This window comes from Branchiostoma floridae, chromosome 6, assembly GCF_000003815.2.
Source record: "Branchiostoma floridae strain S238N-H82 chromosome 6, Bfl_VNyyK, whole genome shotgun sequence".
Classification (NCBI taxonomy): domain Eukaryota; kingdom Metazoa; phylum Chordata; class Leptocardii; order Amphioxiformes; family Branchiostomatidae; genus Branchiostoma; species Branchiostoma floridae.
The window spans coordinates 24,941,651-24,956,358 of NC_049984.1; the positions used below are offsets into that span (position 1 = coordinate 24,941,651).

A 14,708-nucleotide genomic window follows, 5' to 3' on the forward strand; every position below is an offset into this window, starting at 1 on the left:
GGGGGCAGGGGTCCCAATTCCCACATAGTCAGGACACTACCAGGATCTATCTGACTTAGAACATGGCCATCTTTACGAAGCAAAATACACTTTTTTAGTCATTAGAAACATGCAGTTTGTTTTCCTAGCAAGCGAACAGACAGGCTATATTCTTCTCCTATTTCCCATTCATGACCCTGGTGATGGCGCCTCACACCTTTCCTCATGAGGCTTGTGTGAAATTCATGTCTGGTTTTACAACACTTTTTTGCACCACAATGCCATTGTTCTGTGGGTGTATGTCAGATCAATCCCAGTTCCCAACCTGACCTCAAATGAGCAGGACGTGGCATGTCTTGGAGGCCCATTTTCTCGAGTATGTTCAGGGAGGCCCATTTTCTCGAGTATGTTCAGCCGTTTTCACAGTATGTTCAGGCGAGTTCCGTACACAACCCGACATGTCTGAGTTCCAGCTCGAGCTGGTGTAAAACGTTTTGCTGCAGCATGGTGGCATCTCTGCCAAACTGTTCTGTAGTTTTGATCCCGACCAGTTCTTGCCAGACAGACCGGCCGATGTCGCTCCTGCCTCCTCCCCCATTTCATTCGCCCTGCTGGAGCAACCGTTCTGATGAGCTGTCCTGTTCCCAGTTTGACCCGTTCCTGGTAGACCACATCATGCATTATCTTCCTGCATTTTTAGTTTGTTTCTCGTTTATGGAAGTATTGATCGTTTTGATCAATTTAACTCGCATGTTTTTATGTAGCATCTCTACTAGTTTTTCTTTACTATCTTGGAGCCTGTTCCCTAGCTTGATGTAACCAAGGAGGTTATATTTTTCATGTCTTTGAAAGTTTGATGTAACGCTGTTTGTACATTTTCTTGTTACAAGAAACTCTTTATTATTGTCTTGTTCGTTTTCTCAAGGACGTTACGTCCTTGGTTTTCTGACTTTCTTTCATGATCGTAAGAATTTCCTTTGTTTATGTTATGAATAAAGATGTTCAGTAACATAGGTTGATTTGCTGTTTCCCTTTTTGTTAATTCTTTAATTGCTTTTATTTGCATGAGAAAGGTGGGCGTCTCCAACTTAGTCAATTTATTCGTTGGTTGGTACACCCCTACCCCAAGGGAGACCATTCAGTTGAATGGTGGGCGTCTCCAACTTAGCCAATTTATTCGTTACTTAGTACACCCCTACCCATAGGGACACCATACTATGTGGATATAGTCACAAGAAATACTCGCTCCTGATTGGCTGAGGAAAGATGGCCATGTTCTAAGTATGCAGAGGGAACTGTTCCTATTTAGCCACACCACCAGCACAACACTGGTGGAGTCCTAATAAGGGAAACCAAGGGCTGCTTTCAGCTGTCAGTTACAACAACAACCTGTCAATCACTTATTCAAATGCAGAAGCTCACCTCTGAGTCTGACACCACAAAGAACTGTGTAAATCTTTATAAACTTTTACAACTTGCTTGTATTTTGTATTTTTCGGCAGTGACTTTTCTTGCTTGAATCTATAACACTACAAATACATCTCTCTTGTTGTTAGACTACAGTACTTCAGGATACTTTCCGCCACAAATCTAAAAAAAATGCCTCTTCATTCCTCCTGCTGCAAAAAGTAAATGAATTTACAGTATTCAATGAACTAGAGGAAAATCAACACGACATACGATTCAGTTCACATTGGCATTTTTCAAAAGAAAACCTGAAAGTGCATTGACCTATACGTTAGTGGTCTTCTTCTACATGTGCAAATTCCAGACAGTCAAAAATGGCCAGGAAACCGACTATTACTGGAGGATTAGTTGAATTATCTGCGAAAGAAAAATTGTCTATCGGCCTAACTATTCCCTTATACTAAGGAGGGTACGGCTATAACATACATGTCTATCAATGGCACATTTTTTACTCCATCAAATCCTTCAAAAAACAGAATTCAAGGCAAAACGCCAGACAGTAGACTCCAACTGTAAGAAGCCTGTCCGACATAACTACAATTATTCATAAACCAACCTTTGTAACAACATACATCAAAATATCCACGAAGAATATGTGAGGATATTTCTGGAGCCTAAAAATCCCCCAAAGACGTCTATCCTCATTCCAGAGCACAAAAGACTGGGTAAAATGACCAAACAACTAGATAGTTACCTCTCCTATTGGCTTAGTTTGCACAGTATGAAGGATTTGACATCTGTAGTTATTAGATTTAGAGATCTCTTTTGTATTCTCGGTATTTTAAAACTGGTGCCAAAGTGTTAATACCAATGACAACCTTGTGTCAGAATGACAATTCAGAATGTATGCCAAAAAAAACCATACCTTACATGTAATAATTAGCTTAACTATCACACTTTCACATAATCTGCAAATTTCCAACGAGACTCGGTCATTTTCAAATTTTCCCCCACATATTATCTGAAGTTTTGCTAGAGATGGTTGTCTTGTTTGTTATCTATAACATACCCCCCTCCCCTCAAGGCACAATTCACACCAAAGTGTCAAAACCAACACACTTGCCATATTCAAATGAGGCAGCATGTATTTGAATTTCCTGGAAGACCAAAGAGAAGCAAAAGGTCATGTGAGTCGCCAAACAAATTCAAACTCACTCACTTCTATTCAAATGCATCTTTCCTATTTTGTTTTTCAAATAGCACTTACACCTATCACCATACAACACTGTTGTCTAAACTTGTATTGGTTGGCATTGAACTCTTTGAAAGATGCTATTGTTGTAGTGAAAACAAAAAGCAATGTTAATTTAAAAACAAAATGTCAACCTTGTTACTTACTGAAGTATCACACAAAAATATAACATAACAGTTGTTATAATAATCAATATTCTACAGTACAATTATACAACAGTTAGCATTTCAGTTACTGCAAAAGCCAAAACTTTGTAAATGCAGTACAATACAGCTAGATTTGTGCTAACAGTTGGTCTAGTCCCTTTTGTTTACAGCAACGATACTGAACAATTCTTTCTAAGAACTGATGATAGGGTCTACCTTAGAAGTTTGGAAAAAAAAGAGCCATATGGTAGATACACTACAGTCTACAGCTGTTATGATCTCTCATCTTCTCTTCATGGTGCCTCCAAACCATAACCTCCTTGCCCAAAACCTGAACTAAACGTAGGAATATTTTAAGAAAACTTCAAAGAGAAAGATAAAACGTGGAACCTCAGCATTGTTTGTGTCTGAAATACAACAGTCTCTGGGTGCATCCTACCATTATGTTCTGTGACATCAATCAAATAGACAGAACTGGTACATGGCCCCCTGCTGTGGCTTAGTTCACCTCTAGGGCTGCCCCATCCCATATCCACTCTGCCGCCCAAAACAGCAACCCAAACCGCCAAAAATAAACCCTCTTGAACTACCCACTGTATCTTTTATAGTCCCTACCACAAGAATCTACCTTCATATATATATAGTCACGGTCACTGAAAATTGAGATATAGAGAGAGATGGAATTGTTTGGTATTATGTCCTTGCTTTGATTTTGACCCCATTTCCTACCACCAAATGCCAGACCATGCTATATGACCATATAAGAAGCCTAACAGTTGCATAAAAGGCAGGGCACAGAGTAGTTAGGGCTGTAGCTATCTGCGTTATCTGACCGCCTGGGATAACGTGTGCCCCTTTCATGCTGTAGGAAAGGGGAAAACAGATCTTACGGGTAAGTTATGATGGCCGCGTTATCAGTCGTTTCCAGTACCAGAAGCCTTACCTCCGACCCTGCGGTTGACATCTTTATGTAGAACAAGCCCTCCAGAAAATCGGCTGCAGCTACTTTGCCAGCAAGCAAAATTTGACACCCTTTACGTCCAAGCCTTCCTCATTAATTGATAATACCAAAAATAAGGTCTCTATTTCCGAGAACGCATTAGAATGTCTGTAGAGAACGAAGCACAGAACAGGTATAAGCACAACCCACCCACATCAACTCCCAATAGACACACCGCAATCCCTCTTGCCATCCCAACCCAATGAGATCATTCCCTTAGAGATTCGTCTATCCTATCAACATCTACCATACTCCTACAATCTCTACACAGACTACATAATTAAGCCTTTTTAACCCTGACGCCCGCGAAGCCTTTTAGAAAATGAACTTGGCAACCGCTTCTAACTTGTTCCTTCTGAATTATACTGCCGGTCACCTTTCGAGGGCTTCCCATATATTTCATCCGTGATACGGACTGGCCCTACTGGCCTTTTATCTTATGGATAATGTAGAGTAATAATAACTCATATGCTTGTATTTTGCCCCTTGTATGCCCGCCATTTGTTATTGTTACCCTTTGGCAGCATGCAGATATCTAATGGCATCCCTGAATAATGTTGCTATGGCAACAGCGAATGGGGAATTTGATTATAGGAATCAGCAAGCAGTGTTTTGGTCAGGAAAGGCCTTTCCAATCAGGAAATGGCCTTTCCAACGAACCATCCTTTCTTAAATTCTTTCTCGTAAATACGTTACAGTTCAATTTTGTCTATCTTATGACGCAGCAATACATTTTTTACAAACTTAACAAAATATTACAGCGAATGTGTGTTGTCGTGTAGTTTTCGTTGTTGTAAGAACTAGAACTGAAGGAAAGGAGACCCTATAAACGTGAAACCCAATAATCAAACTGTTTCTGGTTGAGACGACACGCGAATTCTTGGCATACCGCTTCGATAGGCATTGACAACACATACTGGGGACACGCGATTAACTTAACATTCCGACCGAGTTACATCAACCAAGCACCAGGTTATCGCATGGACCCGGTTTTCAAAACTCTATTAGGCTATAATGTGTTTCTTCCAAAAATGGTCAGGTGGATGTGTTCTAAGAAAGTCCCTGAGAGTGTGAGTTTGTCAAGTTTGACTACGCAGTGTCCAAGACACTACTACAATGTCTACATCATGAGATTTCACCAACTACGATTGATGGGTTAAGAGACAATGCTTTACCCTGAACTCAGTTCAGAAGAACCCCTTACCTATCACGCTAACATCAAGGAAAGCAATCACATGAAATTTATTTGCATCACTAGGAAATTATGCCAAGATGGCTTTCCCTACAAATTCTGGGAGATCGAAATAGACTGCCTACGACTTACCGAAAAGTGGCATGTACTATGTAGGTACTCTCCAAGCAGAGGTCGAATCGCACAGATATAGTAGTAGTGGAAAAAAGTTACACAGGCGCTCTTCCGTAGGAAGCTTTGCGCTTACCATTACGGCAAAATAAAATCCTGGCTAGAACCCTGATTTACCTACCAACGATACTCTGATAGCGCCCATCCTTCCACCAACAGTCAGGCCTTCCCTGCTACTGATGGAGACAGACTAACTTGGCCAGGCCTTCCAGGAAGTATCGGTGACTTATTTGCCAGGAATTAACAATTTATCTAGGAGAAGATCAGGGTTGAGTGGGGATATATCCAGCCTTTCCAAGCTGTTCAAATCTGTGCGGTGTTTGTTCGTGAATCATCTAAGCTAACATCCTGGGATGTCCAGTCCACATGTGCTACTGGTTACAGTTGTGGGTGGGTGGGGCAGTGGGGGAAGTTGTATACACTATGTACATGTCAAGTTTGGCTTCTGTAACTCTGACAGGAAATTGTATTACTTCTTTTCAAACAGTAAAATATTGTTTTTTATCACTGTACTTTAGGGCAGTGATTTTAAGATATGTAATGTAGGATTTGGTCCCAAATAAATGGAAATATTCTCTATAACAGGCCTATTACCAACAACTTTTTAGCATTATTGCATTATCATTTTGAAGCCCTGATGTTGTGTACTATGCAAAAACAAGCTGCACAAAGTCTTCTGACATAGGAACACCACCTCAAACTAGACCCTCCTGTTTGTAAACATAACATGCTGGCCACTGGTAGTAGGTCCCCAAAATGTAAGCTTTTAAACCATTTGTTTGCAAGCGTAAAACAACCTTTTCCATATAAAATCAATGCTTTTACTTTTCTGACTTTTGTTGCAACGTTGAACACCGTGGATTTCTTGTCACTATAAAATCTACAAGATATCAATATTACTATTACTGAGTAGTGGCTACTCAGGCTAATATGTATTCCTTGTTTTCTTCAAATTTAAAGGTACTTTCATAAGCAAATAGCACAGGGCAGGCAACAGTTGACAAAGAGGTGACAGATTTCCGTCTGGCTCATGGGGCCTTCTGTCTCCAGCGGTGTAAAATGGCTTTACCACTCCTTCGTTAGCATAACAGCGACAGACAATGGGTGCTGACGACATGGCACACTTACCATTCAGACGGTATCTCACAGGCAGGTGCCGAAAGGGCACCCAACAAAGGAGGGGGCCAAAGTGTGACCAAAAACCCTAATTGATTTGTCTGACCTCCTTCAATCCTTCAAACAGTGAAACTTTTGCATAATCGTTCACATCCCTGTGTTCTGAATCAGAATAAAGCAAAACAAAACTACAGTGTTTTTTCTAGCAAGATATTTACAGTAATAATACAATAGCAGACTTCTGAATCATACCCCAGACATACGGCTATGGGAAATAACTTCCCAGATGTCAAACTTGATTTCCATACTTTTCCAAAGTCTATGTTTTCCATACAATGATTACCTTTCAAACTTGACCATTGTTAGATTTAAAGCCAATGGCCAGTCCAAAAAACTTCAAACACTCAAAACAGAGAGGGAAAGACAAAAATCATTGCAGTACACAAGAGATAGCTAGCAAGTTCACTTCTACAACAGCTTGTTGCTAACACGACTTACAAGTTACAACAACATTCTGTCAAGCTACATGGTCGTCACGGCAACCCAAGAAGACAGACACATGTCCCGGCTTAGACGGCTTCTTTCCGCCACATTGCGAGATTCCTTGCGCCCACCTAAATCCCTTCAACTTGGGAATTTCGCTGGCCCTCACACCTCGAGGTCACCGAAGCCAAGTTGATCTTATAGCCACTAATCATAGAGTCCTTTGAAGTCGTAATAAAGACCCAAAATCTGGACCCAAGGTCTGGGAGTTCAACAAAGCTGGGAGTACAGTACATTGATTAGAGTTAACACCTGTACAGTCCACAATAGCTTACTGTACCGTGGGAAGGTTAAATGGTTAAGGTTAGTCCTAATGATACTTAATTACAAGAATGCCTACAGGAAGGTCGACCAACAGTCTGCTTTTATGCTGCCCCCCCCTCCACTAAAAATCCTTGAGGAAAAACAATACCATTTCCTGTTTCACCTCTTATCATGTTTTAGGATGACCTAGCCTTGATCCCAATTTTTCCAAAATCATATTTTCTGCAAGATTTGAAATGATAATTTCAATTCTAATCTTGATCTACTGTTTCTAGAACTGGACATTTGGTTATGTACTTACATATTGATATCTGGGCAAATCAAAACTTTGCAAGGCTGAACAAATGATCTGTTGTACATGTATTATATTGCAGAAAACATGAGAGACTTGCAAAGTACTTGAACATGTCAGTTATGATGGTATCACCTCTGCTATTGACATCTTGGATACAATAAAAGACAATGTTTTCCTTTTAGCTTTTAGGTCAAAATCTCAAATCCTGTATCATATCACCAGCATTGGTAGTCACTTGATGCCGACAATACGCTGACACCGAACCACCCAAATCGCTCAACCATCATACAGTCATGTTAGACAATAATGTTCGGAGATAGGATTACAGCATTGAGTTCTTAGGTTCTATGCATTCAGTTCTTGGGTCCTAGAGTCCTACCCCACCCTTTTTTTTTCTAAACAATGTAAGAGACGGTCGTCTGTCTTGCATTTACTTGTAACCTATCACAGGATACTACAAAATGTAGTGGTCTTTGATGTGGGAAGAGGACAGAGAAGAATTCGAAGGAGGAAAACCACATTAAAGGATTTCTAGAAGGGTGGGGACATCTCAAAGGTTATCCAGTGCTGGGTGGGATAGGAGAAAAGATTGTTATCACATTTGAAGTGTTTATGTTTGCAAAGCCAACTTCTGAGCAAGTACCCACATGCTGGGGCTTGGAATGATAGCAAGTTCTTTATCACAAAAAACAAGCATTCTTTCGAATTCTCCAAAAGACATAAGTGGTTACAATGTCCAAACACTAAAGACTGGTAGATTATGTAAGAAACATGAGAGGTAAATGTACTACAAAAGTCAAAACAGGTCAAAAGTACACTCAATGACATAACTGTTATGCACTAGCTAAATGCACTAGTTAAACTTACTTGACTTACTAGATGGAACAATACATTTCAGGGCTCGAAATACCACCTACAATTGGAGCTGTGCAGGTATTTCTGGTGTCTACCTGCACCTAACCTGCACTGGTCCATGTACTGGGTTTTATACATAAATGTCTTATGATGTAGATGTATGTGGATTGTTATTAGCTGTATTAACTGTTACCACCTATTAAAGTATAAAAGAAAAAATATCAATGGTTCTAAAACTTCTATAACAATTTTAGCATGATCCAAACTTCCTAAACTCAGAGTGGTGCAGGTAAAATTTTCAAATTCAATGTTACCTGCACCAGTGCAGGTATGCAGAAAAAAGGATTTCGAACCCTGTTAGAACCCTGAATCCCTCATACATTTATGGTGGTTACAAGAAGTCCTGAAACTGGGACTTCACCAACTATGTGAGCAACAGGACAGGAATGTTTGGCCCGCAGGCTCAGAAGATTAGCTGGCAGATTGATTAAATACAACAGGTTATTAACGTTTGTCTGATCTTTCCCTCTGGTTATTGACTCTTGTCGGGACTGTTTAGCGCAGAGTCCGATAAATGGGGTCGGGCACGCTGGACACCATATGCTAGGAGATATTGCAGATAATCGTGTTAATCTAAAAGTTACTAATGGCCTCCCACCTGCAAATGATGGGTAATCATTACTAATGTAATTGTATGGACTCTATGCAGGCACAGAATGGAAAACATCATAATGTATAGAAGTTATAACTTATAGAGATACATATTGTATTCTTATTACAGCAATTTCAGATATATAAATAATGAAATACATAAACAATGGCATACCTAACTTCTTCTAAGTTTACCATATCAAATCTATATGTCACAAGTAGCAAAGTAGACACTTCTAGGCCGGCTACAGTCCTTTGTCAGCTTTTGATACTATCTTATGCTACCGTAGGATCTGCTTGGAGATTAGCTAAAATACACAAGCCGTAGGAAAGCCAAACTGCACTTCCAGCCAACGAAAAAGCATTGTTGCGTAATGCGAAGTGTATGGGTCTTTGTTATTAACAATTGAATGTATGAATCTATCTTTCTAACTGCTTTGTTATTCTAAAACACAAGCATTTTGTTATTTACATTAATCAGAATTAATATGTAAACCAAGAGAGCATGCCAGCACTTTTGAGTGATCGTACAGCCCATGTGAGTTTGACATTGTGAATATTTGCAGTCACCCTTTGCCAGGGGTCTGGCAGTTCGTGGCTCATTTGTAGCAGGTGTGAGGTGGGGAGTGGGGGGCACTGTAGTAGACATCTGTTGGACTGTGGCTCCAGTGAACCATGCCTGGTCACCAGTGTGGGCATGACTGCCCAGCTGAGCTACAGATGTGACTGTTTACAGTAGATAGGTACTGTACTGTACAACACATCTATGAAAGGTAAAACCTGGTAATCTCCAGGCAGATTTACCACTGGCGTGGTCGACTGACTCCCTTTCATTGGCTATACTCCTTGACCAGCTTAGATACTCTTTGATGCCACCAGTAACTTGTCTGGCTGGAGACTAGAATCTACCGTGGCAGGGTTGGACAAGTTTTCTAAAATTCAATTGTCCTATCGGGCAAGCACATAAAAAATTTACTTGTCCGAACCAATTTTTCACTTGCCCAAAATTCAAATGTCACTGTTACAACTAATACTAGTGTAATATAAGTGTATGCATTTTCACTTCCAGCAATGGAATTTTCTCTTGACCATTGCTTGACGTCATGACAGTGAAAAGAAACAAGTTATTATCAAAATTGCACTCAATCAATGGAAAAATCTTACTTGCCCGATCGGGCAAGTGGTGTAGGACATGCACTTGCCCGAACAGCACTTTCACTTGCCCGGGACAATAGGGCTGGTGGACTTGTTCGACCCTGCTAGGACTGGGGACGAAGCATTTACGCTTTTTCCTTAGATAGTAGTGCGAAGTGGCTTCGCTACAGCTTGCTTATTTTAGCCAAGATTATCCTACTCTTCTCAATAAGTGTGTTGGGTTGTTTAATGTGCAGAGGTTTCACATTTGATACATGATCTGTATTACATGCACCTAAAGCTCCCTCATACATAGACCCACTGGCTTTACGTCAGTATCAGAAATGACAAAATTTCCTTAAAAATCTATAAAATATATAACAGTCAACAGTGTTCCTCTGTCTCACACTTGGGCTCCATATGTGCTGAGATTTCAAGCTATCATAATCACCTGCAAAGCTAAGCAACCTTCCTTTTATTTATAAGCAAACAAATTCCTTTTCCTACTGTCAAATGAAACTTTCTAAACCACGTCAGCTGTGTGTACTCAAAAAAAGCAGAGTAAGCAGACTGAGAAAGAAATGGTCCTACAAATCAGGCTACAACTCTACAAAAATACCACCTGTGTAACCCCCATCTAGGCACTCCCTTGGTGCCCCTCGCACCTGACCATACATAATCCCACACACATGTGGCTGTATATAGTCACTTCTCACTGATTTGAAATTCAAAACAGGGGGGACTGTCACAATCAAACAACCATGCAGACCCTAGCTCTGTTGTTACCCCTACTCAATGGAGGGGCCGTTCGCCCTCAGGGGGCACGACTTTCTTCCGTTGCCATGGCAACTTGAGCAGCTGCAAGAAGTTGTGCCAACTTTCGATTGCTGAGAACAATATCAAGCTGGCAGTGCTGAAGTATATGGTACAGACATACCGGTCAGTTCGGATGCTGAGACAAAGCATACTACCTGAAGCGTGGTACTAGGAATCTAAACGTGCGTGTCTATTTGTTGATAGTGACTCCGCTATGGATTTATGGACTTGAGAAGATATCCTCCTTTTGTGTTGAGTGTCCTTTCAAAGTCCTCAAAGAATGAATTTATCAGCATTTTACTTGAATCCGTCAAGAAAGAAACTCGAGGGTTGCAAGACTTTTCATAGTTTCGAAAGCTTCCCTTGAATTGTTTCTCTGCGATTTGCTTTCTACTAAATTCTAGTTTTCCATCACCACATCAAAACAACACTTGCTTAACCAATAAACAAGTTATATATAAAAGCTGAATACAAAGTGATACAAATGTACGGTAGTACTTGGAATAGCAGTCACAGAAAGTTTGGTAGAGAACTTCTCTGTTGTTGAACTGAGAAAGCTACTGGTGTGTCAGAGACATTACTTCTAACATGATTATGCCCTTAAGTAATGACCACCCTGAACACTAGATTAGTGTCATCCTAATAATTCTGGCCTTCTAGTCTTTTCTCTGATCCCTTTCATGAAGCCTAATATCTCTATAATGTCCTGTCCAATTTTGCCGAGAGCTTTCCTCAATTTGGGCTAGTCGGACGGGGTTATCATTCTGTCATCTATGACCCAATCCTGCTGGCATGTTTCAATTTATTTCTCTTAAAATCCCAGTTCTCATTTCATGCACTATAGGCCTCGGGCAGTGTTGTTATTGCATGCGAAATGAGATCAAGAGTGGTCTGTATAGTGTGTGGGTTTTGCTTGGTGATCTCATTTTGGTAGTGAATGAATGAGAGAGTGGATTTTTGCCTGGGGGTACGAGCTGTCTGCTTTGCCACCAGACACTGTGGAGAGATGTGATAAAAGGGGGCTACTGTGTGCCGGGTGGGCGCTTTGTCCCCGTCTTCCAGGACTATTCTTTGGGCTTTTCCTGTTTTGGGGCAAAAGTAGAAAACTTGTCTGACAAAACCTTAGTGTTCGAAGGTACCGTTCCATGCATGTGTGCATGTCTAAAATACATGTACACTCTAAAAGTGTGACCCTTTTTATGAAAAAAAACAACAACAACTGTATGTACACAGTAACACAGTACTCTACTTTTCCATATAAAAAGGATTTGGGAGGATTCAATATCATTTAAGCTTGAGGTCACGACTGAGGCTGAAAGACTATTGAGAAATGAAACTACAGAAATACAAATGATTTGTTACGATCATGACGTAATTTCATCAAGTTGGTTCTATGATATCCTCAACCGAGTGAAAGCCTACAAAGGACTGGTATAAATTCCTCTTTGGCTTTGCATTTGAACAAAATTCATTCTACGATTTGTTAAAATCTTTTGTCATTGAGCACATCACTTATCAAATATCCAAACTGTAATGATGGAATCGGAAGAATCTGGCACAAATTCTTTCCCCTTGGCTAATCACATGGAAACTGAAAATAAATCTAAAATCTTCCATCCATTCATGCTTGTAATGTACCCAACCAGTGTCTATGCCCTGGTATATGTTTTAACTTTCGACCACAGCGTGCCATTTTGGGGTCACGTAGAAAGCAAACCCTCTTTTGTTTATCATGTTATGTACATGTGAAATTGTGCCGAATTGAATCAACCCAAATATGCAATGATAAATAACACCAAAGTAGCAGCACTAGACAGTAATGATGTTGTTGTTTTACATGATCATTTGACCAGAAATGTCAAAGATGGTACAGGGTCAGTTCACGACAAATACCCAACAATCTCCTAAACATTAGCTTCCTAAAGAAATATACGAAAAACTCAAGGTTAGTACAGACAGACATCAACCCAAATATACAATAAGAGACAACACCAAAGTAGCAGCATTAGACAGTAATGATGTTGTTGTTTTACATGATCATTTGACCAGAAATGTCAAAGATGGTACAGGGTCAGTTCACAACAAATACCCAACAATCTCCTAAACATTAGCTTCCTACAAAAATAAGTAGGAAAAACTCAAGGCATCAACCAAAATATGCAATAATACACAACACTAAAGTGGCAACACTGGACAGTAAACTAATGATATTGTTGACAGTCTTGTTGTACGATCCTTGTTGTACATGTCCATTTGACCAGAAATGTAAAAAATGGTACAGGGTCAGTTCGCGACAAATACCCAACAATCTCCTAAACATAGGATGATTAGCTTCCTAAAAATATAGGAAAAACTCAAGGTTGGTACAGATAGACATCAACCCAAATATGTCATAAATGGCATAATAGACAACACCAAAGTGGCAACACTGGACAGTAATGATATAATTTTTTTTTGTTTTACATGATCATTTGACCAGAAATGTCAAAGACGGTACAGGGTCAGTTCACTACAAATACCCAACAATTTCCTAAATATGGACCCCTAAATATTAGCTTCCGAAAAATGTAGGAAAAACTCAAGGTTAGTACAGTTAGACAGGAAAATGTCTGGACGGCAACTGTCAAGAGTCGGCAGTGACTAGTAAGTATTAAGGGTGTGGACTGGAGGATAGAGTGTCGAAAACGACTTCCCACACAGGAAGAGAGAGGGAACTGTTCCCCCGGAGTGGCATACCAGCCCACTACAAACAGGGCATGGGGCCTCTACCGACTGTTGACTCAATCCCAAACCCAGCCAGGGTCGGTCAGAATGCCAGAAATCGCTGGGGGAGGGGCGAGTTGTCCCCCGCTTAGTGATTCACTGCAAGACCCCTTCTAGAAAAACTTTAACCACCACATTTTTACGGAACATAAGAGCTTAATTTTCTATAAGCCACACATAGAATTCCACTTTTATAGTCCTAAGTAAACCACAAAGATATGGAAGGTTAAACATTTTAGAAACGGGAGAGTAGAGTTTGTTTACAACTACAGTCGACTGGCTACATCCGCCCCCCTCCCCACACTAAAGTTTGACTTTTACCGTTGAAGCGACAAAATTATGGTTTTACTTTAGACTCGAAAAACAGTGAAAAACAGGGCTATAGTGGCTTGAGTTTTGGTCCAAACAGACGGTAGTGAATCAACAGGGTTCACACAAAGGCTGGACAATCCTAGTCAAATGTAAATCTGGAAGGGAGAGTCTCTTTTCTTCTAGGTCACTCAAACCCGTCCTGTTGTTTTGCATGCTGGCATGTGCAACTGAAACACTTACCGGAGCAGATGTCATGATCCTAGGCTTGCTTCCAGCTAGCCACCGCTAGCCTTCTCCGTCCACAGTCCAAAATATACCACAAGTACAAGCTCCTAGGCAACCCTGAAGACTTTTCCCACGTCCAGAAATAACCAGAGACGATCCAGGAATAGAATGAAACCCTCGCCAAGTCCTGGTAAACTTTCCGAGTCCGAGAGGGAATATATCCGAGACACAGAATCGCACGCACGGCTTCAGAAAAGGGTCACAACTCCACTGTTGAACGTAGAAACGCTACTGTGTAGGAGAAACATTTCCAGTCACTGTGTCTGCTGTTTCTCTAGTTGTCCGGGGGCGTCAGAGGTGAAGAAAGTAGCTGTCCGGCAAGTTTCCTGCCTCGCCGAGACGGACACAACAACCTCGACCGCCTTCGCCTCAAACCCAAACTGACTGTGTGGAAATACTCACGGCTGGAAATACTTACTAGGAGGAACAGTCAAAACTTCCCACTACCAGCGCTTTCTGTATACCGTCACTATAATAGCTCAGAAACGATACAACAAGTAAGTAAATCTGATCTAAATTACTAATGT

The 14,708-nt window shown here is 40.7% G+C and overlaps 1 protein-coding gene across 3 annotated transcripts in view; it reads right to left on the reverse strand.

The window, feature by feature from the left end:
* The window catches only part of LOC118417185 (breast cancer anti-estrogen resistance protein 1-like), a 40,261-nt gene extending 25,677 nt beyond the window's left edge, over nucleotides 1-14,584 (reverse strand). Inside the window, exon 1 of one of the 3 annotated variants that reach the window (XM_035822631.1) lies at nucleotides 14,137-14,584. In XM_035822631.1, coding sequence (XP_035678524.1) covers nucleotides 14,137-14,151 — 15 coding nt within the window. In that variant the 5' untranslated portion in view covers nucleotides 14,152-14,584. Of the gene's footprint in view, nucleotides 1-3,727; nucleotides 3,764-5,268; nucleotides 5,308-14,136 lie in introns of those variants that run through there. The other 2 variants (XM_035822629.1, XM_035822630.1) reach the window with 2 other exon arrangements.
* Between the last annotated feature and the right edge of the window lie 124 nt (nucleotides 14,585-14,708).